Below are 26,626 nucleotides of genomic sequence, written 5' to 3'. Positions count from 1 at the left end.
AGGAAGGAGGGAGACAGTGTGTGCGTGTGTTTTGAGGAGGAATGACTGATGAACACTACTAAAGGCGAGGGAGTTGAGCAGAAAAATGTTCGTGCGTGTGTTCTGAGAGGAATTAACTTTATGACGGCCGGTCCTGAGAAAGCTCCGACAGTGCCAACTCTTAAGATTAAAGAGACAATTCTGGTTTTTCTCCATTTATTTTCAACAGAAGCTGTTTTGCAGATTTTTTTTGTTTTATTATACAAGATCTGCAAAAAAGTAACAACAGATTTACTGTCCTCCAACCAAACTAAGTGAGAAAGAATTGTGTAAACTTGGAAACACTGTTTTTTGTTGCACTATATATGATGGGAGAAGGAACTACCACAAAGCTCTGAGCAAACACCTTTTTATCTAACTCAATACACAGCGGTTCAGTTCCTCTCCAAGCAACTTCATTTAAAACAATCTTTCTTAGCACATAAGGAAAAAAAATATTGAGAAGTAGGGAAGAGAGGAAGGAAGAATCTCAATTTCTGCTTCTCGAATTAATCTAAAAACCCAATTTTATGTCTCCCACTTCCAGACAGGCAACAAAAAGCAGGCAGTAAACAGGTAGAAAAGCTAAAACGGAACCGAACCGCCTCAAACGTAAAGGGAGACGGTTTCAAAAAAGAAAAAAAATACAAATCTAAAATGTACAACAAAATCAACAGTTAGGAGGTGGTTGGTGCAGTTTATTTTTCCATTAATCTGTCAGCTGCAGCAGCGAGATCCTGTGTGGCTGAAGACGTGGTGCCGGTGAAGAGCTGTAGAGGTGTCCAGGTGGGTGTTAAAGAGTGATGAACACACACACACACACACACAAGCAAGCAAGCACGCACACCCAAACAGTCTCGCACACAAACACGCACACACGGTTGGTTACAGTCTGTGGTTATGGTTTGTTAAAGTGGGAAAGAGGGGAGGGGAGGTGAAGCAGGGTTTGAGACGGATAAGGAGAATGAAGAGGAGGGGGCAGGCTGCTTTAGTTGTGGATCTTAATTGCTTTCTCCAGGTATGTGTAGCGACCTCTCTTTGGAGCTTTGTTGAAATGATCTAACCCTAGCCAGGGCCGCGGGTGGGACATGTTACCTGCGGAGGACAGAAGTCGGAGAGGACGTTAGGCACTTCTACTGCTGCCTAATGAAAACAGACAGAGAAACATCTGCAGGATGAATACTAAGAAAATGTGTTTTTCAAAGAGAAGGTTCAACATTTCTTTTAGGTGTCACCATGATAATAAAAAGACAAAACATATTTTTTAAACTGACTTATAAAGTTATACGGAGGCAACCTGCAGTAGGATACAGTTGGTGACTTCATCTAATATAAATCCAGATGTTATTTTACCTGGAGGCTGATGCTAACAGCTAGTCAGAGAGATCTTCGAACATCTCCCATCTCAAAAGCGCCACAGCAGTTTATGGTAATGGTTTTATGAACCTTTAAACGGTCGTCATGTTTGCTCTGCATGCTTGTTTACACAGAAGCTGATTATTTACACAGGAAACAGAGGAAGAAAGCTCTGCGCCACCAATAATCTTCCTGAGTGAAACATACTGACACTGGAACATGTCAAGTGTTTGGAATCGGAGAAAATACTTTAACAGAAAGTAAAGAGGGGCTATGAATAAAATATATATAATGGTGTCACTTCAACTGCTCTAGAGGGTCCCTGCACATTTTCTATTTCAACATCCCATACTTTCCAAATGTAAATAATTCCTGTCAATTTTTACAACACTGAGGAAATCTTTGTAAAAAACATTTACCTAGTTGGACTTCATTACCTGTTTGTTCCTCTAATCATGAAATGCCATAATGCTGAGGTTGTGCCGTCCAAGGCAATCTGGACCAACTTAGATCAACACTATTTTAAAATCCGTAAACATATTCAATCTGGACTGAACCATGTTGCACTAAATCCACATTATTTAAAGCACAGCTCATAATTGCTGACTCCCCTTTTCTGTTAGGAGAATGAAGTCTGGAAACTCAAACATTTATCCATGCTCAGTTTTCCTTAATACTCTCTTATCCAGAGCTGGAAACTGATAAAAGCTAATTCAACACTTTTCTAAGACTGAGAAGGCACATCAGAGAGAGCTTTTCTTAATATCCTGTTTCACACGGGAAGATTATAGGTGGGGCACCACCTCCTACATCCACTTCCCCTCTAAAAGCATCAACTTACCCGCCAAGGAAAACATGACCTTAATGTAAAGGTTCATAAAATACAGTTAGAAATTTAGTTGACATTTTTTAGGCTTTCTTTGGTCCCTGTTGCACTAGCAGTTGGCTTCAGCTTCAGGGCCCGACTATTCAGCATTTACACTAAATGGAGACACCAAGAGTTATTTACTACAGGTACCATTAACTTTTTATCAAATAACCTGAAATAACCAATCACAGCTCTCCTTTTCATTCTATTTAACATAAAAGCTTGTTTAGTGTTTAGCTAAAGACCTGTGAACCGATCTGTTACAGATTCAAATAACGGTGCGGACCGGAGTCAACATGCCCAAATGTTACTGGGAGTTCTAAGTCCAGTCTGGAAAAGCCATGTGATTACATCAGATTCAAATAAAAGATATCACATTTTATAGAAGTGACAGCGACTCCATGAATCTGCTTTAGCCGGCACATTTCCCTGCTGGATGTTGGAGAGAAATTTCACTCTTTACAGAGAGAAAATTCTTTTTGAGCTTCAACGACCTCAAACACAAAACTGAAATCCAGCCTGAACCTGCAGACCAGACATTTGTAGAAATATAATACTTAACATCCTGGAGTCTGAATATCGCACATCCACACATTTATATTATTCCTGAGCTTCCTGGACAACTGCTGGCATACGAAGAATCTAAGTAACACAACAGCTGTATTATCAACAGCAGGAAATACCTGGCTGTGGTTCAAAGTCCTTCAGGTTGACCTCGTACTCGTCTTCAGTGATGTACTGATGCCGGCCCATCATCACAATCGCAAACTTAAACTGAAAAAAATAAAATAAACGGTTAAATAAGTTTTACACAATAATAAAAACAATGAGATTGTAAATAGAGCAGATTATTTTAACTCCGCTAATGTAGCAGGACACATGTGGAGAAGTCAGAAAGACGGAGGTTCAAATTGTGATGTTACGAGTCAGTGTGAAATCCATCTATTATTCATCATTCAGTTTATAATTAGATCTTTTTCTGGAACACCTGGATCAAACATTTTTCTATATTCATTTTTCCCCTAAACTTGAAAAATGCTAAAAACAAATTCCAAACTATCCAGACGTTCAACACTGTGTAGAAACCTGGTTATTGGTAAGAGTCCAAGAAAGTGAAAAATTCCTTTAGGGACAGTCTGAACTGAGAGGGAAAAGCGAGCAGCGATGCTGTGGTTGAGCTGTAGGAGTTTAGACTTGCTCAGCTGCTGAACCCAATTGACATCACTTCCTGGGTCACTTGACGGAGTAGAGAGTAGGGTGGCAGACATCACTCAAACACGTGAAAAAAACGATTTGGTTTGAACAGCTCGTGACGATGCATGCACAAACACTCAAGACTTGTTTGTTGGAAAATAAACAACTTCGAAGCTGTCAAACGACCTTTAAGGTCATTTTAAAAGAAAATACTTGAGTTTATTATGAATTTATGATCCATTTCTAATGGGAAGGCTTTAAACCTGGAAAAACCAGAAAGTTGAAGGAGAGAAGAAAGAACCAGGATAATACACAAGGAAGGGAGGTAGGACACCACAAAGGACAGGAAAGAGCAATAGGAAAGAAAGACACGAAGCATAAGGAAGGAAAGGTCAGAAGGACACAAGGAAAGCAGGGATGAAACAATGGAGATGGGACACATCACAGGAAGAGATAGAGGACAAAAAGAAAAAAAATAAATAAATAAAGGATTTAGGACACAAGGAGGCCAGGGAGGAAAACCAAGGAGGGAAAGAGGGAAAAGCACAAGGAAGAAAGAAGGTTAAAACACAAGGAAGGACAAAAGAAAGGTAAATGGAAAGGACATAAGGGTGGTGGAAAGTACAACGACCCAAGGAAGGAAAGAAGGGAAAAGCTTTTGACAATGGCATAAAAAATAAAGTCTGGAAACTTTTTTTCCATTCTCCTATTTCCAATCTTATCCAAACCTGTAAATGATTGAAATTAAATTCCAAACCTTTATTCTGCGGAGGGACGCTGTGGCTAAATTTGAATGTCTAGCAGTCGCACTGTGGTGTGCGATGTCAGTTGTGACTGAAATCCAAGTTGAACTTTATTTCCTAGTGACGCGGAAATGACTTGACTTGATGCACTCTTAAAATAAAAGAACTAAGAAGAATGCAAATGTTTTTTTACAGAAACGTAGTACTACTAGACCCCAAACATGATGCCGTACCTTCTCAAATTCTTTCTCCTGGATGTCCAGCATGGTCTGGATCCTCCTCATCACCTCCCTAAATGGCTCACCCTGCAAGGACGATATTGCAAGAAAACTATGAGACAAACATTCAGCGTGAAGTAGACTTGGATAGGTGTATAAATACCTGTCTGATCTTGAGCAAGAAGGGAATCCCAAAGGTACCGAAGACTTCCTTGTGGAAGTGAGCGACTGGAATCAACATCTCAGTGTCCTTGTCTAAGTCCAGCTGGTCCAAAGGAATCTCCTAAATGAAGACAAGAAAACGTGAAAGGTTAGACACACGGTTGCAACAAAAACTGCCACAACGAGGCCAAAGCTGCACGGAACGTGAGGTGTGTAAAAATGTCTATTTTTTAAGGCTGTATTTAATCTGTAGCCGGAATATTTTGAGCACAAATGCAGCAAGAATCGGACACTGAAGAAGCAATCCAAACCCAGTGCGTCACGGCTGAAAGCTCTGAAGTGGAGATGCATCTGAAGGAGGTAAAACAGCTAAAAATAAACGCCTCCCAAACACACTTACCTCTATTCTAAAGGTGCGACTGGCAGCAGGAGATAAACATTCTAGCAGCTCGTCCTCCTGGTGAACCCCAATGATTTTATAGCTTACTATCTCTAACAGCCTGCAGGGGAGAGGCAGAAAGGGGAAAGACAAGGGCTTAATGAGCAGGGGCAGCTGTTCAAAAACTTTAGACAGTGAAATAAGGGAAATTAATGTTAAATTAGGAGGAAATAAAATGACAGCATCAACAATCATTACAATGACACATTTATTCTTGGTGTTCCTGTGATATTTAAAGGTTTTCCAGGTTCAATTTTCTAGATTTTTCCATCTGTTATGACAATATGGTGATTTGAGATTGATCAGTGTGGCATTTGGACAAACTTAGATCAGTTTATATCCATAATAAATGGATAAAAAGCATGACCTCTAAAATGACCAAAATAATAAATACTATAGTTATTTTCCATACTCCAGCTGTCTATAATGCTTCATACCAGTAGGATGAACATTAATCTGTCTCACAGACTCATCAGTGATAAATACCTGAGCTTCTCAGAGCCATTTTCAGACAGCTCCACTGCCTTTTTACATTCTTCCAAAAGGTCCCGTACACAGCCATGTTTGTCAGGGTAGAGGGTGATCTCCTGAAATAAATATACAGAAATATTACCTTTCTCGTTTAACAACATGACAGCTTATGATCCGCAGCACATAGTATGTGGTTTACCTCCTCTCTGAACTGGCTGTTGAGCCATATGCATTTAAAACTCCTCCTGTTCTCAAAGTCTGTTATCTTCATCTTTAACTGTGGACATAGAAAGAAGAACGTGAGAAGTTATTATTTGAACATGACAAAGTGAGTGCGATTTTCATGCCCTTCTTTGACCTCTTTTCATTAATAACCTTTGTACTCATCAATCTGAAAGAAGGATCGGTCCATAAGTGAGCATCAGATAAACAAGTGGTACTGAATACTTTCTGGGATAAACCCAGCAAAACAAAACCTGGAGGAAGATCCCCAGAAAGTTCTATTTTCTGACTTATTGGGCTATAATTTTTAACAAAACGGAATATTACGAACTTTGAACTTGGCACTTGAATACATTCAACAGGTTTAAACTGATTATGTGCTTAAACAGCCAATGGTATTATACAGAAAATAATGCCTGAACAGCATTCACACCAAGCACTAGTATTTTCTAACTTTAGCAGGTAGGTGTAAGCTCACGGAGGTAAGCTTGAAATCTTGTTTGCTCATCCTGGACAACCTACTGAACTGAACCGCGGTGGGTATGCGGACCGGCAGGAGAGGACACCTCCACGAGAAACTGAAAGCCGAGTCAGAGCTTGACATTATTAAATAGAACTTATTTTTCCTACCCGATGTACTTGTATCACAGAAATGTCATCTAAATGCAAATCTGATGAGCGAGATGAGCTGATGGCAAAAAAAAAAAAAATGAAATTGTAAAATTCAAAGGGTGCGCAAAGAAATCAGCTAATAGCTGGAATGTCTGATCTTTTTCTAACCAGCGAACGCACCATATACAACAGGTTACCCTGACAACGCTGTGTGAAAACAACTCAAAGTTAAATACTTTCAATATCAATGAGGTGTATAGAAATGAAGTCAGAGGAAGCACAAATGATGTTAGAAGCATCTAGACAGGAAGCTGCAGTTTCTACAGAGGAATGATGGTTTATACTTCAGACGGCACTAAAACAGAGAAGGGTTAACGTATCACAGCATAATTTCCCATTGAATCGTTTTCAGTTTTCTACCTCTGCTGTCGTGAACATGTGGGATTAAGAAATGTTAGCAGTCTTCAAAAATCAGAGTTAAGGTACAACTACTTCCTCTACAGGGTATATGCTAACCATGCTCGCCCACGCTGCACGATAATCAGGACATTTATTCGCGACACTATCGCTAAAAACTGCGATGATGATATTGATTATAGTAAACAATGTTTTCTTTCTTTAACATTTCACATTGTCCCCATTACTCTCGATGAGCTGTAGCGTTCCCAGCTACAAAAAATGATCATCAGGCGTGGGCATTAAGAGCAGCTGGCTCAGATTCCACCAAACTGGATGTCAAGAGAGCACTTGGTTTTCACATTAAACAAGCTGGAGTCGTCCAAGCGTTCTTACCTGCTGGTAGTAGAGTTTCTTGGGCTGCCGAGGCTTGAAGAATTGCAGCAGGTCTCGCAGTGTCCCATCATAGTTGTGTCTGAGAGGATTCCCTGGACCGTCCCTGTACCTGGCCACCACACCACCAGGCAGGGGGGGAGGCCGACGAAGGGAAGGAAGGACGGATGGAGAAAGAGGCCAGAGGGAGTCGTAGACGAGAGAAAATGTGTAAGTTGGCATGGAGAGAAAGATGTACAGAAGTGTGAGAGGTGAGAGGGAGGAGTTAGAGGAAAACAAAGAGAGAGGTGGAAGGGGGACAGGTTACACAATATTTCTGACAGCCGCAAAGACCAAAGAGAAAAAAAGCAAGTTCAAAATGCAACTTTCTTGTCAAATGTAGTAAATGGTAATTATATAGAAGATGTGATATCACATCTAATCTAAATCATTGTATCTTAACTTGTGTAAAACAAACTGTCAGTGTATCTGCAAGTCGGAGGCTTTTTAAGATCGCTGGGATTTAGGTTTAAGACTTACAAAACTAAACCTTCTAACTTATGTAAGATGTCTGCTGATAGCATCAGGCACCCTTGGCATAATAAGCCTACTGCATTATACAATAGCTGTTATAATGGTAATAGTTGACACCTTTTAGCAACATCTGCTATGAAATCCCAGTTATCAGATAATAAACTTGGTGGTGATTATATAAGCTGGCAGAGAATAGTGTGAAAATATACATTTTTTACCTCCTAAGCTATGGATGACAATTTCAACTAGAAAAGCACTCAGAGAGCGCAGATCTCCACCAAGGCCACTGCATGTCAGCTGCTGACAGAGTGAGGAACCATGTAGGAACTCCAAGTTGTCGCTCCATGGTCTGGCGCTGAAAAGCATCATTCAAAAACATTCTGGGTCCACATCACCACCTAAATCTAATCATCTGTTCCTTTCCCTGATACGCATCTCGTCTGAAAATTTTATTCAACTTCATGTATAACTTTTTGAGATATTTTGCAAACAGAGGGATAGACACAACATCTACAAAACCATGGTGGAGTTGAGGTTGTGGGGTACTCAGAGATCATCTTGTGTGTACCCATGATGTCACAAACAGTGCAGCAAACACATTATTTCTGTCACTATTTAGGAGTTCAATAAACTCATCCACAGGGTGACTGTTCTTGGCTGCACTGTAGAAACTACAATAATTAGCCGGCGCTCAGTTGTTAAAAACAGGCGGCGGGAAACACGCCAACCTGTTTTCAAAACCCATCTTTATTACGGTTCCGTATCTTGACATTTCACACGGCTCTGTGGTCAACAGCACTCTGTAGCCTTGCATTATGTACCTTGTAGTTTATTCTCAGCGTAAACTAATGCATATTACTGCAGCAAAAACTACAATACATGAAACTGAATGCAGTAGAGAAAACAGGCGATGGAAGAAGCAATACGTAAATGAGCAAATGCATTTAACCTCCAACTATATTTTATTTAAAACCGGACATTTATGCCCATTTAAAGACCCTGTAGAAATCATATATATCTTTTATTATTTGATTTGCTGTATAAACATATTCTACACTAGACTAAAAATAAGCTATTAGGATGAAACATACTAATGCTATAATTCACATAGCATATGGATGTTGTTAGTGTGTGTGTGTGTGTGTTTGTGCGTGCAATGGGACAAGCCTCCTACCCCTGGGACTTGAAGAACTGCAGCAGCATTGGATCTGTATTCAACCTCTGTGCAACGGTCTTGGCCACCTGACAAAACACACACACATTACAAGTAGGTTACCACCAACGGTTCATCAGACAGTATCTATGTCAGCTGCCTTAAACAAATATGATACAGAAAGCAAATAAAGATCAGATTTATACATCGAGCACAGAAGCAGAAGATTTTTACATTGCAAGCTGTACCCTGAAATACCCCAGAAGGGCCAATAAATGAATAAATAAATGTGTCCCCATCATCATTAAACACCCTTTTTGCAAGAGTAAAATCAAACAAAATCCAAAATACTTGGCTATTTCAGCTGTATGAAGTGATAAAAGGAGGTCACTGCTCAAATTAGAGAGCATTAATCAAGCAAGGCGACTGTACCTGAAAATAGTTCATGCGGTTCGAGAGCGTGACCACAAAACCAGGGTCATTGTGGATGGTCTTGTCACAGAAAATGACATCAACTCTGTGGTAAAGATCCCGGAAATAGTCCTTGGCTGTGGGCAGCTCACTGCTGTCATTCTCTGGGTCGTCCCTGTATGGATTCGAGGAAATAATGTGAATTAAGCAGCTTAATTAGAGAAGCATCATTGTTTTTTTTATGTGCACAGCTACAGTCAATAAAAGTAAAGCCACACCCACAAATGATTAAATGACAAGCAATGTTACAGATGATCACTGAGTTTTAGCCCTTTAAAAAAAAAAGAAACAAGTAACAGCAATGGACTTTGTGGGATGTTTTCAAACTAAGGGTTTCTAAACATGTTTCATGTCAGAATTCACAACTTTTCCAGACTAAACTTTTTTTTTCGGTCCTTTTTTTTGTTCGCCTTAAAGTACAAATCCGAAACATCACAATGACTTTAAAGTGGATATTTCTACAATAGTCGGGATTTTAATATAGAATTTGCAAAAACTACAGATGAAAGAAAAGGAGAAAGGACATAAGAACAGAAGAGAAATAGGGAAGCGACAAAGGAAGAAAAGAAGCAGAAAAATTAATAAAGTCAAGAAAAAAGCGAAGTAGTAAGGAAGAAAGTAAACACTGATTATGAGTAGGATAAAAGATGGACAGATATATGGAATAACGGAAAGTCTGCTGAACAGACAGATGGATGGACCTTGTAGACAACAGGACAGGTAATACATTCTGGAAACATATTTTTCCATGCTCCATTTTCTATTTCCATACTTATCCAGATCTGATGAGTACTTGACCCAAATTAAACACCTTTATATCCTGCATAAACACAACTCACTGATCCGACTCCATTGTTAAAAATACCGCTAATTTCTTTAAACCTCTCAGAAATTAAAAACTTGCACGACCCAAAACTCACTTCTGGAAGACAATTATGTCCCCGTCCATGAGCTCATCCAGGGCCTTGTCCAGAGAGACATCATAGTCCTGTATCCGCTCTGTTAGGTTGGGCTTTACTTCCTGCAGCAATGAGACGATCAGAGGGGGATGAAGTCAAAGTGGTGAAAACTTGGTGAAAAACATAAGTGAACACCAGAAATATAGATCACCTCATAGAGGATAAGGCTAGTTTCCTGCTGAAACCCTGCTCTCTCACACATGACTGTCAGCAGGTCTCCTACGTAAAGTAGAAAAAAAAAAAACTTTAATATACAACAGAAAACTTTCAGCGATGAAACCCAGCATCGATTTGATTTAATTAAAACAGACAAGGGAGCTGGCACTTACTTATTTTGCAGGATATAGGTGTGTAGATATGTCCACAATAATTTAAGCTTCTGGTTTTAGGGTCATACATCTTCAAGAACAACATGACATCATCTACAAAAATAAAACCATAACAAAATCCCATAAGTTTTCACATTAACCACCCAATTCATAAATAAAATAAGTGTGCTGAGTATCAGAAAAAAAATGGTCTCAATGAATCACAGCCAACTCAGACTAAAAGGCAATAGGCATGAAATAGGGAGGCATTCTGGGTAATAAGAATGGCAATGAGCTCTGGGAGACGTTTTAGGCTGCCAGGGGAGGCCAAGGAGTTTGCATTCGGAAAACGCTGCCGAAAAGCTGTTACGAGTTTAGATTCATAAAGTGGGTGGGTGAAACATTGATGTGTCCTTTCTAAGTATATAGAATAGATACACCGTAAAGATGAACACGTTAAATGTGCGTAAAAACCCTGAGATATTTCTGTTTGCTCCCTACAACAGCCTGTGAGAGCGTGTGACAAACAGTGACCTTCATAATGAGACCGATGAGTGCTGATGAGTAAAACTTACGGTCTTTGTCGAACTTGGGTAACGTGGACCCACTGGCTGCCATCTCTGGATCCACAGTCTCCAGAAATATTGTCCAGGGATTTTCATTGTCACTTAAGTCGATCATCTAAAAACAAACAAGCAAACAAACATCTAAAATGTGTCCTTTGATCACAGTTTGAGTGTAAAATGCTGTAATTTCCTGAACTGAAGTAAACATGTATTTTAGGACTATAATCCGCGTGGTACTTTCAACAATCTGGTAAAATAAGGGGCACATTTCTTAAGAATTGTGTTAAAAAAAAATCAGATGTTAGAGTGTTACAGCACTAATGTCGACGATTTGTATTTGTGGTTTTTAGTTGCGTCTTCCTCCTGATTCAAGTCGACAAGAACATGTGACAAACAAAACTTGACCACCTGAAATACCTCAGCTGAAAACGCTGCCAAAAAAAAAACATTCTCAGAGCTACACAGAAACACGTACCGATTTGTTACAATCGGCCTCGTAGTCGAGCATGGCGGGTCGCTTGGTTCCATTACTACGGGCCTGCATGGGCCAAAGCCTCATCTGGTCCTGTGGGAAACCCTGCAGCACGAAAAAATGCAAAGGTTTATAGGTTGCTGTTGATTGGTGGGACAGAAAGTAGGAGGGTTACATTGCAAGTCTGTGCACTCTTTAGCCTGGCAGTTTAGATTCTACTTTGTAGGAAAACAGGAAAATCAACAAGTCTTCTTCAAACAACGTTTCCTTGGGGCAATGGTTACAGTAAAAACATGACTGAAGTGGCTCCCCTCAGAATAAGTGAAGTTCTACCTTGACTCAAAGTTAAAAAGCAACCAATCCAGGCATAATTCAGAGGGTTCGGTTACATCTATGCAACGTCAATTTCACAGCTTATTTTTAACAGCTTTAGACTACAACACAGAGCATCTAACATGGTAACTTGAATGTCAACACCTTTTGTGCAAATGTGCCAACTCAGACAAACACGAGGGACCCACCATGGTTTGGGAGAGGTTCTGGACAAACTCCTGCAGAGTGGAGCTCTTCAGGACCTTGAAGACTGTGTACTTTACTTTCTCTTCATCGTACATGTCGTTGCCCTGATGTCCACAGAACTGGTCCTCTGTCACCATCTAGATAAAGAAGAAAGATAAACATCCTTAATGAAAGATGGCTGCCATAAACAGCTGTTTTTACTTTCTAGTTTTCTACACACCAAAACGCCAGAAGAATGACCTCGTCTCAGTGCTGTCTAGGTCTGCAGAATATTAGGCAGCCATGTGATACGAGACAATACTGATGAACATCGTGATACTGACATGATTTGTGATGAATTAACAAATACGTAAAACATTAAACATTCCCTAATGGTTAACGTCTTACAGCTTTTAGGTTCATAGCAAACCTAGGCCCTAGATAATGAACAGTCTACCCAGCTACTGGAAAAAAAAAAAAAAGAAATATTTCCATTTCAACAGCAAGAATTTATTGAAATGTTTGCTTCTGACCAGTCAAATGGAGAACGTGAAGACAGGCAACATATACCATTGTGTAACATTTATAGCAGTCCAAACAGTTCTGTACAATATGCTTTTTGCATACAGTAATAGTGAGTAACTTCCCATTGCTCCTGCAGGTGCGTTACCAGACGGACGGTAGACCCCCAACTCACCTACCAGAAGTTCAAAGTGGCACATGTCAAACTGTTAACAGTGTTTACAGTGGGTTATTTTCTCCATGCTTTATTTATTTAGGGGTAAATATTAAGAATGTTTTTTTACCCAATCTATTTGTTAAGCTTTTTTATTTATTTGTCTTCTGGCAGGACCAATGATAACTATAAAAACAGTGGACTAGCTACTGAGAGGCCAGTTTTAGCTCATTATATGGAAGTGAAATCTTCAATTTGCTGGACAGTTTGGTTGATCATCACAGAACATAGAAGTGAGCTAAAATAACCACACACACACACACCGCAGGGCAATAAACTCACCAAATTCACCCAAAATATAGATGTTTGGACTGGGAATTGACCACAAAGAACTGGACCAATACCGCACATGGATGGGGAGAACTCCCAAGGCCTTGAGCCAGATCGGAAATGGCTAAAAGTTATTGCTAAAAAGACTACAAAACTAACCAAAATATGACTCAAACTGCTTTTATTTTACGAGAAATAAAGACCAATCATTTCAAACTACAGACATATGATTAAAATGTTTCATTTATTTTTACCTTCCATACTATCCAAGGTATCTTGTTAAACATTGCAGTGATGATATGAGTTAGAATAACAGAATGAACTCCTGACACTTGGAATAAAACAGTAAAATCTTGCATCCTGAACAGTTCTTTACAACATTAATACTGCACAGGCTAAGGCTGAGTTGGAAATATTTGGGCTCTACTGTGCAGCTCTATCAGACGGGGGAATTTTCCTCCTATGCTGTATTTTCTGTAGTAATAAGAAAGCAGCTGTAGGTCAGGAAGCAGAAGTGCTAAACCTCCAGGTCTGATGTGCAGCTTTCTCAGTTCGCAGGTCAAAAGAATCTTTAGCAATGAGCAACACATTGGTGCACAACATGGGGTGCAGAACCTTGTTCTAACAGAATACATTAGACTGTAGTGGCAGGCAGGTGGGGTTTCAGAGCCTAAAGACCAACGCCTCTTAGATGATGGCAACATGGGAGCTAATAGAGGACAGCATGCATTCATATCTGTGATTTCCACCACAGACAGAAACAAAAGGATAAGACTACAATATTTTTTTAGATGTGGTTCAAAAAGCATTAAAACACCCCCTTCCGGTACCATACCTGAACCTGCATGTAGAGGTGTGCCTCTTGGCGTTCCTTCCTCTTCTGTGCTTCCACCCTCTTCTCCTCCTGCAGACGCTCCACCAGCTGCTGGGGGATGTCCCCATCAGTCATTGGCTGGAGTACCTCACCTGAGATAGAAATAGAAATTAGATCTACAAACCAAACTGACTTAAAACTCTGACTTCATTCTCCTGGAAACACCGGACTCACTGAGTTTGGATTCCCGGATGTAGACCAACATGTACGCGTTGGTGCAGTGACGGACCGACAGGTCATCATCGTGTCCACCGTAGTTGTGTTCTATGGCCTCCTCCTTGGTGCACCGCGACACTACGTCGTCGTCAAACTTACACCACTGCAGCGGGAAATGAAACGATAGATGTAGAGAAGGGTGGTGGTCAGACGAAAAAAAGCCAGGACATTGAATCTTGAGATGCAGGTTTTTGCATCCATACCCAGTGAACCTTTGCACATCGTCACATTACCACAACCTGTTTTAGATTTTATGTCTCAGACGAGCACAAAGCACTGCAGAATAGTGACACCACCAGATACAGTACCTCACACAGTGAGCACACCCCTCACATTCTTGTAAATATTTTATAGCATCTTTTCATGAGACGACACTTAAGATATGAAACTTTGATACAATGTAATTGTAGGGCCGTGTATCAGCATGTTTGTGCCGAACTCTTTCCATTTTCAGCTAGATTGAACAGTGCTCCAAATGCTACTTTTGTGTTGATAAAATCCTTAAAAAGGTTGTGGTTTAAAAATGACAAACCGTGAAAAAACCCAAGGAGTATGAATGCTTTTGCAAGTCGCTCTAGGCTTAGGATGTGCAGGTTTAGCTCAGATCTAAAGCTTTACAGTCTTGTTATAGGCAGTATGTTACAAACACTAAGAAAATCTGTCCATCTACCTCAAACCCCACACCCACAGAATTTGTGGTGTAAAAGTGCATAATAAAAAATTATCCTCACTATTGGTTCCTTGACACTCACTTTGCCGTCTCCTTTGGGGTTAAGATAGACGACGTAGTGACCGCCGTGGTTGTCCCCACTGTGAACTAACACTGCGTGTAGAATATAGTTTGCGGGGTCCTTGGAGTCTGGCTTCTGAAGGAACTCATCCAGAGGCAACTGGTCGGGAAACTCAAATCTGGGAGAACGCAGATAGGGAGAGAAGAGGACGGTTGGGAGGAAGCGAGAAAAGGAAGGAGAAATTATTAAAAAGGGGATGCCAAAAACAACTTATGATCAACATGTATGTCAAAGAAGAAACAAACATGGCCAAGTTCAGAGAGGAAAGCAGGTAAGGGTTGAATATGCATGAATATGATGTACTGCCATTTCCACCCACAGGCCTGACTTGCGTGTCTGACTGCATATATACATAAAAGCCTCAAGATGCCAAGTCCGCATGGTACCAATTAATGAGGATGAGTCAGTTGAAAGGCGCAATAAAAAAGGAAATTACCTGTTCTAGATGGCTGCGTGGACAATCCTTTGCATTGTTATTCAACCATTCGTTTTCATACAGCTTTTCAACTAAAGACATGCCATACTAGAAATAATCTGAGACGTCCTTTCCTGCCATCCCAGGGCATGGGGGTGCTTTTCTCTCTGTTCACACTCATGTGCCTTTTCTCGAAATAAGCTGCACCCTTTAACCTATGTTAATATGGAGCAGACACTCTAAAATTAAACCCTGGCACCCTACCCACACTATGAGACTGGAAATTACCCACTTTAAGAAGAGCAGCAGAAACAGTCTTGTTTTACCTGTCATTAATCTTTATATTTTGGTCGGTCTGTGGGTCGTACATGAACCTCATCAGCTGCAGATGAAGGATTGGAGGGAAAGTAAGAAACTTCACACCCTTTTCTGCCTCCTGCAATGCAAACAAACATGTCAGACATCTGGACGTTGATTTAACTTGTTCATCAGTGACCTAAATACACACAGAGGTCTTACAGAAGGCAAACTACAATACAGTATTTACACCCTTGATGTGATGTTTTCACATTTTGTCATACAACCAAAAATCTCAGTGTACATAATTTGGATTTTCTGTGACAACCCGAAAGTAGCATAAAATTAGAAAGTGAGCAGAAAATGAAGAGATATTTTTAATTTTACAAATAAAAAAATTAAGAGGAAGTCGCCCGGTTTTAATTTGATTCCCCTAAATGAAAATTCTGTGCCAACAATTGCCTTCAGACATCACCCAATTATTAAATAGTGAACCTGTGTATAATTTAATCTCAGTATAAATCCGTAAAGCCCTCAGAGGAATGCTGAAGAACATTATGAACAAACAGCAGCATGAAGACCAGTGAACACACCTGAAAAGTCAGGGACAAAGTTGCAGAGACATTTGAAGCAGCGTTCATTTACAAAACAATTCCCCTAATATCCCAGAGAACCAACTTTGCCAACTTTGGCCAACTGCAAACCTACCAAGACGAGCCCATCCACCTCAACCCACAGGCCAGGAGAGAACAGCGTTAAAAAGGGAGGCAAGCAAGTGGCTCATGGCTACTCTTGAGGAGCTGCAGAAATATAAAGCTCAGGAGGGAAAGTTGTTTTACACAAAAACTTTTATTTGTGCGCTCCACACACTGGGCCTTTATGGAAGACCAGACTGAACACACCCATAGTTAAAAGCAACACTATATGAAGACTCATTTTGTAGTTTATCAAGGGAAATGTAGGAGAAAGATCAAACATATGCTTGGGTCAGATGGTCCAAATAATTTACTTATTTATCTTTATGGAAAACGCAACGGGCGACCGAAAACACACAACACAGCATCCTGACCATAAAGACACATGGTGGGGGCAGCAACATGCTGAGGGGAAGGAAGCTGGGTCAGAGCTGATAGGAAGTTGGATGGCAACAAATACACTAATTCTAGAAGAAAATTGGTTATAGAGCAGACAACCAGACCTTCAGTGGAATGACCTATGACCCTTTTCCACTTGCTCCATTTATACCGGCTCCACTCAGCCCGCTTTGAGAACTTTTCCATTACTGTTTTTTTCTGTACCGGTACCTAGTCTTTTGGTCCCTGCTCCTGAGCAGGTCCGACCACGGCTGAGCAGTGACTACATGTGTTTGAAGAGGTAGTGCTGGAAAAAGTTAATAAAACTCGACAGCGACTACAATGGCCAGCACGGGTCATACTGAAATATAATTTCACTATCAACAAATCAATAACCATGCCTGAAGGCTGAAAAAAAAAAGAAAGAACATCATGTCAGCTTTCCACATTACAGGAAGGTGGTGTGCGATGTATTTAATAACATCCAAATGAAACAGCATGTTTGGCTCGGAGATTCATTGACAAACCAGCGTCTGCAGGAGGAGGGAGCAGACAGAGAGCAGCTGCCCGTAATCAGACTGCCTGCATCAGATCAAATGGGGGAAGAAGACTCAGCTGAATCAAAGCCAGGACCTAATCCAACTGAGAATATGTGGCAAGACTTGAAAAATTATTCACAGAACCACCGTCCATCCCGTCTGAGCTCCATCTTGCAAAGAAAAAAACCAAAAAACCCTTAGATGCACCGTAGACGCATCATATTCCAACAAAAGGTGGTTCTACAAAGTATTGACTCAGTGGGTCTGAAAGCGAATGTGTCTCAGATTTCATTGATTAATGTTTGCAGATAATGTTGAAAATCATTTTTCATCCACTTGATAAGTGTGTGCTACCTTGTATTGGTCTGTCAGAAAATCCCGATAAAATACATTAAAGTGTGTGGTGGTAAGATTACAAAATATGAAAAAGTGTCGTTTTCTACATACTGCAAAAGCGTGCGAGTACTTTTACACGACATGGTAGGTAAACAAAATACACAGGAGGACCTGATCCAAATCTAGAAGAAGACTTACTTGAAGACCATGCTCTCCTGCATCGTACTTGTTGTCTCCGTCTAGCTGTTCAGTCGCAACATAATCTTTAAATGACTCAAATACTGGAAACAAGCAGAGGAAACTCATGACATAATGAGAAAAATAACAAAACAAAAAGCGGGACCAACAAAAAACCACTGAACTGTCAAGCTACTTACTGTTCTTCTTTCCTTTTATGCTAAGCTGGATGTCATAGTAATCCTCTATCCGCTCGGACCGGTAGTCCACATGCTTACACTGGATATACGACTGGGGAAAGCACACAAACACAGATCAAAATGTGCTCTTCCAGACGGGTTAAAACAAACTTTCTCAGAGCGTCACGTCTTAACATTCTTCTATTCTTGGACCGGTGCTGCCCAAACATTCAATTTGTACAATGTTAGTCTGCTTTATATGTCTGTTTACGAAACGATACATGTTGGGAACATTTCCAGCAAAACTTGGGACAAATTAGGCACAAATGCAAGAAAGTGCAGCAAAAAAAAGAGGACCTCAGGACACACTTACCACCATCTTTCCTCTGAACAGTTTGGGGATGGTTCCTTCAACACAAGTGCCTTTCATCTTGTTCTCCACATTGTCCAGCAGCTGGAACACATAAGGTTCAACGTGTTTAAGGAAACACTCAGCAAACGTGCATGCATCTTTTTAAGATTAATGCGAAAACTTACCACTCTGCACAGCTCCTGTACATCGTGCTGCATGAAACTATCCAGTGTTTCCCACCTTTACATAAAAAAAATACACACATACAGTTGGCGATAAAATTAATACATTACCAACATTGTGAGAGATGTGCCCCACATCTCAAACTCTTAAAAAAGACAAAAGCTAGAAACATATTGTTGTACCCAAAAGACTTTGTGAGTTTCTTGGTGCCGACTGGTTTGTCGCTGTGTTGCAGTTCATAGAAAACCCTCTGCAGCGCCAGGGGAACACTCTTGGACGAGTCGTCGCCTTCTGTAGGCATCATGTACACCGCCTACGAAACGAAGGGTCCACACAAAAACTACGTGCTTTAGAAAGTAACGCTCACGTTATTTTTTATTAGTGGGATGAATACTTTTAAACAACAAATACTCTCAATGGGAAATAAACCCTTTTTTTAAAGAGCTGATATTGTTGCACAGAAACATTTAATGTGCAGTAAAAACAATATGGCTCAAATCTAACTTACTAAATTACAGATTTTGACCAAAAACACAAGTGAATGCAGATTAAGTTGAGCTGGTCGATATGATAAATAATAAAAAAAAACATTTAATACAATAAAAAGATGGAAGGAATAAGCCGTACCCGTCGTAACTGGTTAGTGAAGAACAGAGTCTGTAGCAGGCTATTCATGTAACAAGTTGCTCCCTGGTTCTTTAGTCCAACATAGCCCGTGTGTTTCTTGGAGTCCCAACTGGTTAAATGAGGAAAAAAAAAAAAAGATCCAAGTTGGAGCTTCAGCTCCAAAAAATTTAAATAAAACCCAGCAGAGAAATAAATCTACTTACGCGACTCCATGTGGAGCATCTGCCTGGACGTAGACTTCAAACGTGACTTTGTCATCATCGACGAAGCCTCGCTCTGGATCTGTTACATCCTAACACATAAAAACAAAAAAGGGTATTGTTAAGATGAAGTAAATTCAAAAGACCAAAAAAACATATTAAATATACAATGCACTCAATATAGTCTGAATAAACAATACAGAAAGCAGCAGGTAACATGCAGCCTAAAATTTCATTTTTTCAATATGTATAACGCTGCAAGCCATGAAGGCAAAGGTTACATCATCAATTTTGGGTGGGCAAAAAAAAAAAAAAAAACACATTTTTATTGCAACGTCGACCTTTACATTAGCTGTCCTCAAGTTTGTATACTTACAGTCCAGGACATGAAGTTGGAGAAGCCCCAATCATTCTCCTTATGGAAGAATAGGTGACTGATCCTGCGGCTGAACGACTTCTCGTCATCTTTGTAGTTAATGATTTTTAGCATGGCCTGAGCGTGACATGACCATGACCTAAAACAAAACCGCAGGATTAATTCCCAAACGCCGTTCAACACATCAAATATGAACACATTTTAGACCATAGTCTTTCTCAGCTTAAAATACTTTTTTTGAAATTGTAGCTTAAGACTAAAAGGAGACGAGAGGTTTCCGACACCTTTTCCATGTAAAAAAAAAATTAAAAACTCCAGACATTTCCTGACTCGACTTCCCAGAGTTCCATGGCTTTTATGTTCGCTATACAATACAGAACACCAAAGTTCACTGAATTTATGGCAAATATTTCTGAATGGCAAGTTTTGACTGTGGAACCTGGAAACTAGAAGAAAGGGAAAGGAGGAACGGAGATAGGAGACAAAGATGAAATTACTACCAGTAGTAAAAAACAGAAAGAGCAAAGAAGTAAGGAAAGAACAATACAGAAAAGATGGTCCAAAGCAAGACAACATGAAGAGAGGTAGGACACAAGGAATGTTGAGCTAGCAATGAAAGAGGACAAGGATTAGTCTAAGGAAATATGTAATGAAGGAAAGAAGGGCAGAGCATCATTCCTTCATTTTCTATGAAAAGATAATCCTATCTGTGCAAAAGATTTTTAGAACAACAAAGAAAAATATATTTTTCAACATACAACTCATTGGACTTGTGTCAATGTCTATTGAAAGGTACATAGGATACTTTGAAATGGAAAAAATGAAAGATCCCTGGTAAACAGTCATCCAACCGTGCTGAGTCATAAACATCAGATACCGGATGAACTTGCTCCTAAAGTAACAATAATGATTAACTAACCCCATTCCCCCCGATTACTGCAGACCTATATTGTAGTGAGGCTCACTGCAGCCAGAGTTTTTCTTGACACTAAAGAAATGTGTGAATGATATCTCTATACCATCTATTCTGGGTAGAATAACATTTCATTATATGTTTTACCGTAAAGACTTCAAAATTTGATTTGACTATTTTTGTGACATCTACAGCAATAACGATAATAGATGCAAAACATTTTTAAAGATATTTTTTGGTTATAAATTAATCGATGCACACAATCAAAGCCTCAAAAACAAGTACAAAACTAAAACGTATCCATTATTAAAGTGTTACTTCGCTACTAAAAGTTATTCAGTAGAGTAACTATACTCTTAAACAGGGCACAATAACTGCACGCTAAAACTGAACTAAAACTAACTGCATACTTGAAACTAAAATGCAGCAATTATTGATGCTCATATGGAAGGACGAGTGGAGAAAAAATAATTCCAACCATACAGCAAGTTGTTGGGATTTGTACACATTAACTTGTTTATTTTGACAGTTTGTTTCAGGGCAACACTAAACAGTACAAACCAGGCCCATCCCTATTGTACACAAGTAAAATTTGGCTAAACTTGCCACATGAAGCTCGGGTTGATACAAAATAAGGAGCGAAAGTATTAAAGACACATACGTGGAGTCTGACTCGGCGTTGCACTGCAGGAAGAAGCCGACACTTTTCTGATGAGGCCGGTCCGGGTAGAACCGCGGCATCACCATAATCTTCCAGGGCAAGTTCCTGACAAAGCAGGCCGGACTGAGAACGGACTCGCTAAGGCGACTGAAGCGCTCCACCACGAACCGGAAGGTCGCCTCTGATCTCCAACTGGTGTCTGTGAGGAGACAACGGCCAACAGAGAACAAAAAATAAAATAAGTAAAAATTTGTTCCCACTCTAATTAACCCAAGGGTTACGACGAGTCATTTTGAAGCCAACTTTGTCCGGTGGAACCTGCATTATTTTACTCTTCTCATAAATACACACAACCTTCATTCAGGGAGGAAAAACTTCAGTATAAATGCACGGCGATGTTTCATCAGGCAGTGAATGAGTGACTCCTCACTGCTCACACTCAAACTCGCTGGCTATGGTGTAGCGCTCACACAAACCTACTAGTTGGTTCGGTCCAGTAACAGTTCCAATATATTCAAGCAGTCATAACATAAAAAAGGAAAGTGTTGCATTTCTAAAGCTGAGAGCACATTTATCACACTTATCTATTGTTATAAATCTAAAACAGACGAAGGCAGCTAAACCAGAATAGATAATGCATTTATTAAAAATGATATTAAAGATGTTGAAAAGGTTTTATATAATTTCTCACTTACTGAACACATCATATCAGAGACCTACCCTTTTTTCAGTTTGTATATACATCCAAACTTTATTAAAAATGAGATAACGGTGAGGGACACTTGATTTGATGCATAAATGAGAATAAAGTCCTTCCTTTTTGTTGGATTTAAAACTATTACCTCTATATGTGAACTGGCAGCAGTTTTATTTTTCCTTTTATGAAAGAAACAAAAATCGATGAAAGAAAAGAAACAAAACCACCAGATAAGACCTCAGAAAACCAGCATGGTTCATCTATAAAAACAGTGTATGTGTTATAGTCCTCAAAGAAATATCAAAATCAGAATCAGCAGATCACAAAGAAAATTTTGTAAACAGCAGATAAAAGCCTGATCGGTACATCTCTTCAATTGTTATCTGCTAGTGCGAGCGTTCACCCTCCTCACCGTCCTCCATGTCCTCCTCTGTGTTGTTGTGGCCATCTGCCATGGCCACATTACCGTTGATCACCGGGTTGGCTGGGATTCTTGGAGGGTCATCTGTGTCCCCAGCTGTGAAGAAAAGACGAACAACATGACAACATGGTATGGATTGTGCCTTTCATCTTTAGACAGCATAGCAGAGAGAGCAGGGCTAAAACCTGTTTTCAGCTAATTTAATAGTTAATGTTGCAACAGAAACCACCTGGAAATAAGTTTGTGTATCATAATAAAAGGTGTCAGATTTTTTTTTTCTCACTGTTGAGTAATTTCACTGAAAAACCTGTGAATACAAACACATTTCCATCCGTTTCTTTCCTGTTTTAGTTCCAACTCCTGGTCATGACAATAAAACAAAATATGTTTTTTTTTTCTTCCATGGTGTTCCACCCTGTTGGGAAAATCATGCTGAGGCAGTGTGACAAGCGTTTCCCAAAATGTGTGTAAACAGCTTGATCACAACAGAAAGAGAATGTGTGTATGTGTGTGTGTAAAAAACAAAAGGAGTGCATAGAAGAGTAGGGTAGATAATTATGAATATAATGAAGAATTATGCTCTCATAAACATGTGCTGGCAGACAACATTAATTATCCCATCTGAATGAGATAACTTGGCTAAGTCTGATTCAAAGAAACATGCTAATCAAAGCAGCAGAATAATATCAGGTTAGCTTCAAGCGAGGGTGGGAATAAAAACTTGCCAGAATCTGATGATGCAGTCAATGTTGCTGCTGAGACTTACACGTCTCCCATAGTGTGTTAAATGTCCTCTTCTGCTGAGTTTTGTTTACTTTTCTACTCCTGGTTTCATTCCAGGTTTACAGACGCTGCAGTGTACACCACCAGTCTTCTGGTAACACTACTGAACCATTCCTTTAGGAGGCTGACCTGGTTTTCCCAAGTGGATTACACCACGTTAATGGACTCCGTCAGCCAGGTGCATGACAACTTTGTCCCGCTTACTGCATGAGACTAGCTTGAAACCTGCAAAGGCTATACTTAAGAATGCAACACAGAAAACCACAGATGATTTAGCCATCATACAGCAACAAATCGCTCTAACTTCACCTATTAGAAAAAATAAAAATAAAAAATCTTCAGTATCTGAAAAACTAAATACTGTTACTTAGAAAGGTATTCCCACACAGCAGAACAATGAAATATGTAAATGTCAGCTTTAATTAAAAACTTTCTCATGAAACTATGTGTTTACTGGTTCAAGGGAACAATTTAAATGCATTCTAATCTTTGTCACTCTTTTAGTAGTAGTATAAAATGTGAGACAAATAGCTATCCACCATCAAAGATGGTGCAACACTTAAGTGATTTAACCCCTAAAGCCTAGCTATTAGAAATATCAGCAGCCCATGGCTTTCCTAGAGCTGGTTTATACATGTTTAACCTTTATTTAACCATGTAAGGTCCTACTGAGATGAGACAAACCAAAAATAAACAAATAGGAAATAACATCCTTCACCCATTTTATTGTTTTGAGGGAAGGTAAAAAACTAAAACATAAGGGCTGAATTTTGTTACGGCATGTAATACCACCTGTGTGATTTATGTTCATTAAATACATCTACAAATTCAACTTTCTTCTTAAAACTGGTAGGAAATATCCTGGTTGTTAAAGCAATTTCTTTTTAGACATTCTGATTTATATGATTTCGGTTATACGGAATAAAGTCCAGAAACAAATTCTATTTTCCTTCTTCCATACTCATCCAGAGCTGGCAAATATTAAAAGCAAGTTCAATTGAGGCCAAGTAGGAACCTTGAACTTAAAATAAAAACAAGACTTCCATCCTAGTCAACAGACTGTGGTGATGTGGATAAATGGTGAACATACATGTGCTGTCTAAACTGCAGTCTAACTAGGATTGGTACCTGAATAATAGATATGTGTTAGAATAAACAAGGGGAAATGTTAACAGATGTGTTGGTTCACTAAGAGAGAGCCCAAAACAAGTGACTCTGGCAAAAAAGGGAATTCACCTGCTAATAGTGAAACAGCAATAAAAGTCAACTATTAATACTGGTGATACTAAACAGGCATTTTCAGTCAATGTTAATCAGAACAAAGTTACTGTCATTGGGCGTGTGTTGTTAAATGATCATCCTTAATGAATGTTAGATTGGATAAAGTTAAATCACTGAGGCTGAATGACGCAGTGAGGCTCTCATACAAGTCTGAACGGACCCGAAAGTTAACGTTAATAAAAGCTGAATTAAAGTAGAGATTATGATGTTGTTACGTGTCTGAAATAGTCCCCACGGGTTTCATTAGCTCGTCCAGGACTGCAAATCGATCTAACAAAAACAGATCATTAAAAATGGCGAGAGCGCCAAGTCGTTTGGTCTTCCATACAATGAAGCAGCAAATCCCTGCGCCGCTGCCCCCTGTGTGGGCCTGGCTTACCGCACCACCGACTTTCACTTTCCAGCTCTGCCGAACGTCTCGTCTAAAACATTATTAAACGTAGAAAACAACATGCTTAACTGGGAGATTTTACTATTTTTGGTGTTTGAGACGGTTATGGTTAAACATAAAACGACAAAGCGGATTTATGGTGGTGAACACCAGCTCGTACTGACGCATCTGCGTTCCCGTTAGCCACCTAGCAAACAGTGGCAACCAAATGACCAACGGGCCCTTTTAGGCGGCATTAGCTTTAAGCACACACACTAACTAACATGCTAAAACCTATACAAGATGAAACATGCAATAAAACATCGACTGTGTAGTATAAACTGAGGAAAATACAAAAAATCCGCACCGGGTTACCAACCAAGGCCCAGAATCGAAAAGGCCACCATTTTGGAACGCCACACACCCCCCTCCGTTAGCATCAGCTAACTAGCATGCTAACCAGTGATGACACAAAACGAATGGGGCCTTGGAGTGAAATAACTAGTTTAGATTTGTTGTCTAACGACGTTCGTTGAGTTTTCAGAGCTTTATAACTATATAGAGAAAATAGATGACATTCTCAGAGTACGGATCTTACGTTAGTAAAATGTTAATTTATTTGAATTGTGGAGCATTTTACTATGTAATTAGCAGCACTCACCCACTTCAGGCTAGCAATGTTATGTACCGAACGGAAATTAACGACAACGGGTGGAAAACTAGTTTATTCACAGGAAGGTTGATGGTTATGCGGAGAGGTACTTTTATCTGTCAAGTTCAACTCCGAGAGTAAAGTGAAGCAAGATTAATTTACCGTGAAACCAATTAGTGTGATTTGCAAGACTAAACAACGTTGTTTACAAATGTTTAGGTTATCAACAATCAACACAACCTGGAATTTAGAGAATGGATGCCCATTCTAAACGACTTTCAATTAATAAACTAGATCAGATCGCTTGTCAAAACAGCGTCGGTGGCGAAAACTGAACAGCATGAGAAATGCGGTAGCCGAACCGAATGAATGATTTATGTGGCCGATCTCCAGACAACCAAACGAAGTGGCTTTTATTTGCAAGCAATTACTTATAACAAACGTGGAAATATAAATTCTGCACCCTTTGCTCATAGAACAAAATAAGGTCATCTCCGCACAAGTATGCCGCAACGGGCGCACAATCAGCAGAAATTCAACCGGCTATCCCATCCAGCCGCAGGCCTTGTTGTTTACTGTAATGTTGCACTCAGACTGCACCAACAAAACGTCATATATTTGCCATGCAGTAGGAAAATAGTGTCAAGCATTTTACAAAAAGTCTGTTATCCCATCTTACCTTCCATCTCCATGTCTTCTGGTTCGCTGAGCTGCTGCTCACCGGCTTTCTGCTGCTGCGTATGGTGGTGGTTCATCTCGGCAGCTGCTGTCGTGATGCGGTGCTTTCTGCTATCTCTGTCACCCTCGACCTTGTCCGGGGCAGGCTCGGCGGGGAACCGTGTTTTGGGCTGCTGGTGAGGTATGGCTGTGGGATGCAGAGGTGGGGTGGACAGGTCGAGTCTCGGCGGCCGGGCCTGCTCGGTTGCGACCTCGGCCTTGTCCGCTGTCAGCGCCGGGGAATGAGGGGAGGTCAGTTGGGGAGCGGGTAGAGAAACGCGGACGTATTTGCTCGCTATTCGCCCAATCTCGGCGCTTTTGTTGGGTACAAGTCGCTGGCTGACTGCGGAGGATTGGGACTCCGGGGACGGAGACCCGCTGTATTGAACTAAATCAATCCGATGTAACCCCGGGAAGCGAGGCTTGCCTTCAGAAGCAAATACTCTGCTTGCAGCTAG

General features: G+C 40.1%; 1 protein-coding gene across 4 annotated transcripts; it reads right to left on the bottom strand.

Moving 5' to 3' along the window:
• Positions 1 to 178: 178 nt before the first annotated feature.
• On the bottom strand, positions 179 to 26,626 carry LOC124864650 (ubiquitin carboxyl-terminal hydrolase 7). Of its 4 annotated transcripts, none has more exons than XM_047359511.1 (31): positions 26,131 to 26,626; positions 22,357 to 22,461; positions 21,248 to 21,446; positions 19,674 to 19,812; positions 19,301 to 19,389; positions 19,098 to 19,206; positions 18,653 to 18,783; positions 18,473 to 18,527; positions 18,309 to 18,389; positions 17,957 to 18,047; positions 17,778 to 17,860; positions 15,661 to 15,770; positions 14,860 to 15,037; positions 14,087 to 14,231; positions 13,874 to 14,004; positions 12,056 to 12,190; positions 11,538 to 11,639; positions 11,072 to 11,177; positions 10,518 to 10,610; positions 10,340 to 10,407; positions 10,150 to 10,250; positions 9,191 to 9,344; positions 8,780 to 8,847; positions 7,096 to 7,204; positions 5,669 to 5,746; positions 5,485 to 5,585; positions 4,960 to 5,059; positions 4,561 to 4,680; positions 4,413 to 4,484; positions 2,926 to 3,016; positions 179 to 1,113 (listed from the first exon to the last, which is right to left on the bottom strand). In XM_047359511.1, exons 1-31 carry the CDS (start codon positions 26,204 to 26,206, stop codon positions 1,007 to 1,009), a joined length of 3,327 nt encoding a protein of 1,108 aa, XP_047215467.1. In that variant the 5' UTR covers positions 26,207 to 26,626; the 3' UTR covers positions 179 to 1,006. The 4 variants fall into 4 exon arrangements, with proteins under 4 accessions (XP_047215467.1, XP_047215464.1, XP_047215465.1 ...); XM_047359508.1 differs by having other exon boundaries at positions 7,096 to 7,198; positions 26,131 to 26,344; XM_047359509.1 differs by having other exon boundaries at positions 14,881 to 15,037; positions 26,131 to 26,344.

Source organism: Girardinichthys multiradiatus, chromosome Y (genome assembly GCF_021462225.1).
Source record: "Girardinichthys multiradiatus isolate DD_20200921_A chromosome Y, DD_fGirMul_XY1, whole genome shotgun sequence".
Lineage (NCBI taxonomy): Eukaryota > Metazoa > Chordata > Actinopteri > Cyprinodontiformes > Goodeidae > Girardinichthys > Girardinichthys multiradiatus.
This window is presented reverse-complemented; position numbering and strand designations above follow the sequence as displayed.

Coding starts and splice junctions, on each gene's coding strand:
- LOC124864650 (XM_047359511.1), bottom strand. CDS start 26,206: ATGAACCACCACCATACGCAGCAGCAGAAAGCCGGTGAGCAGCAGCTC. Junction 11,178..11,537: donor AGGCCGATTGTAACAAATCG/GTACGTGTTTCT, acceptor GTTTGTTTTTAG/ATGATCGACTTAAGTGACAA. Junction 5,586..5,668: donor ACAGCCAGTTCAGAGAGGAG/GTAAACCACATA, acceptor TATTTATTTCAG/GAGATCACCCTCTACCCTGA.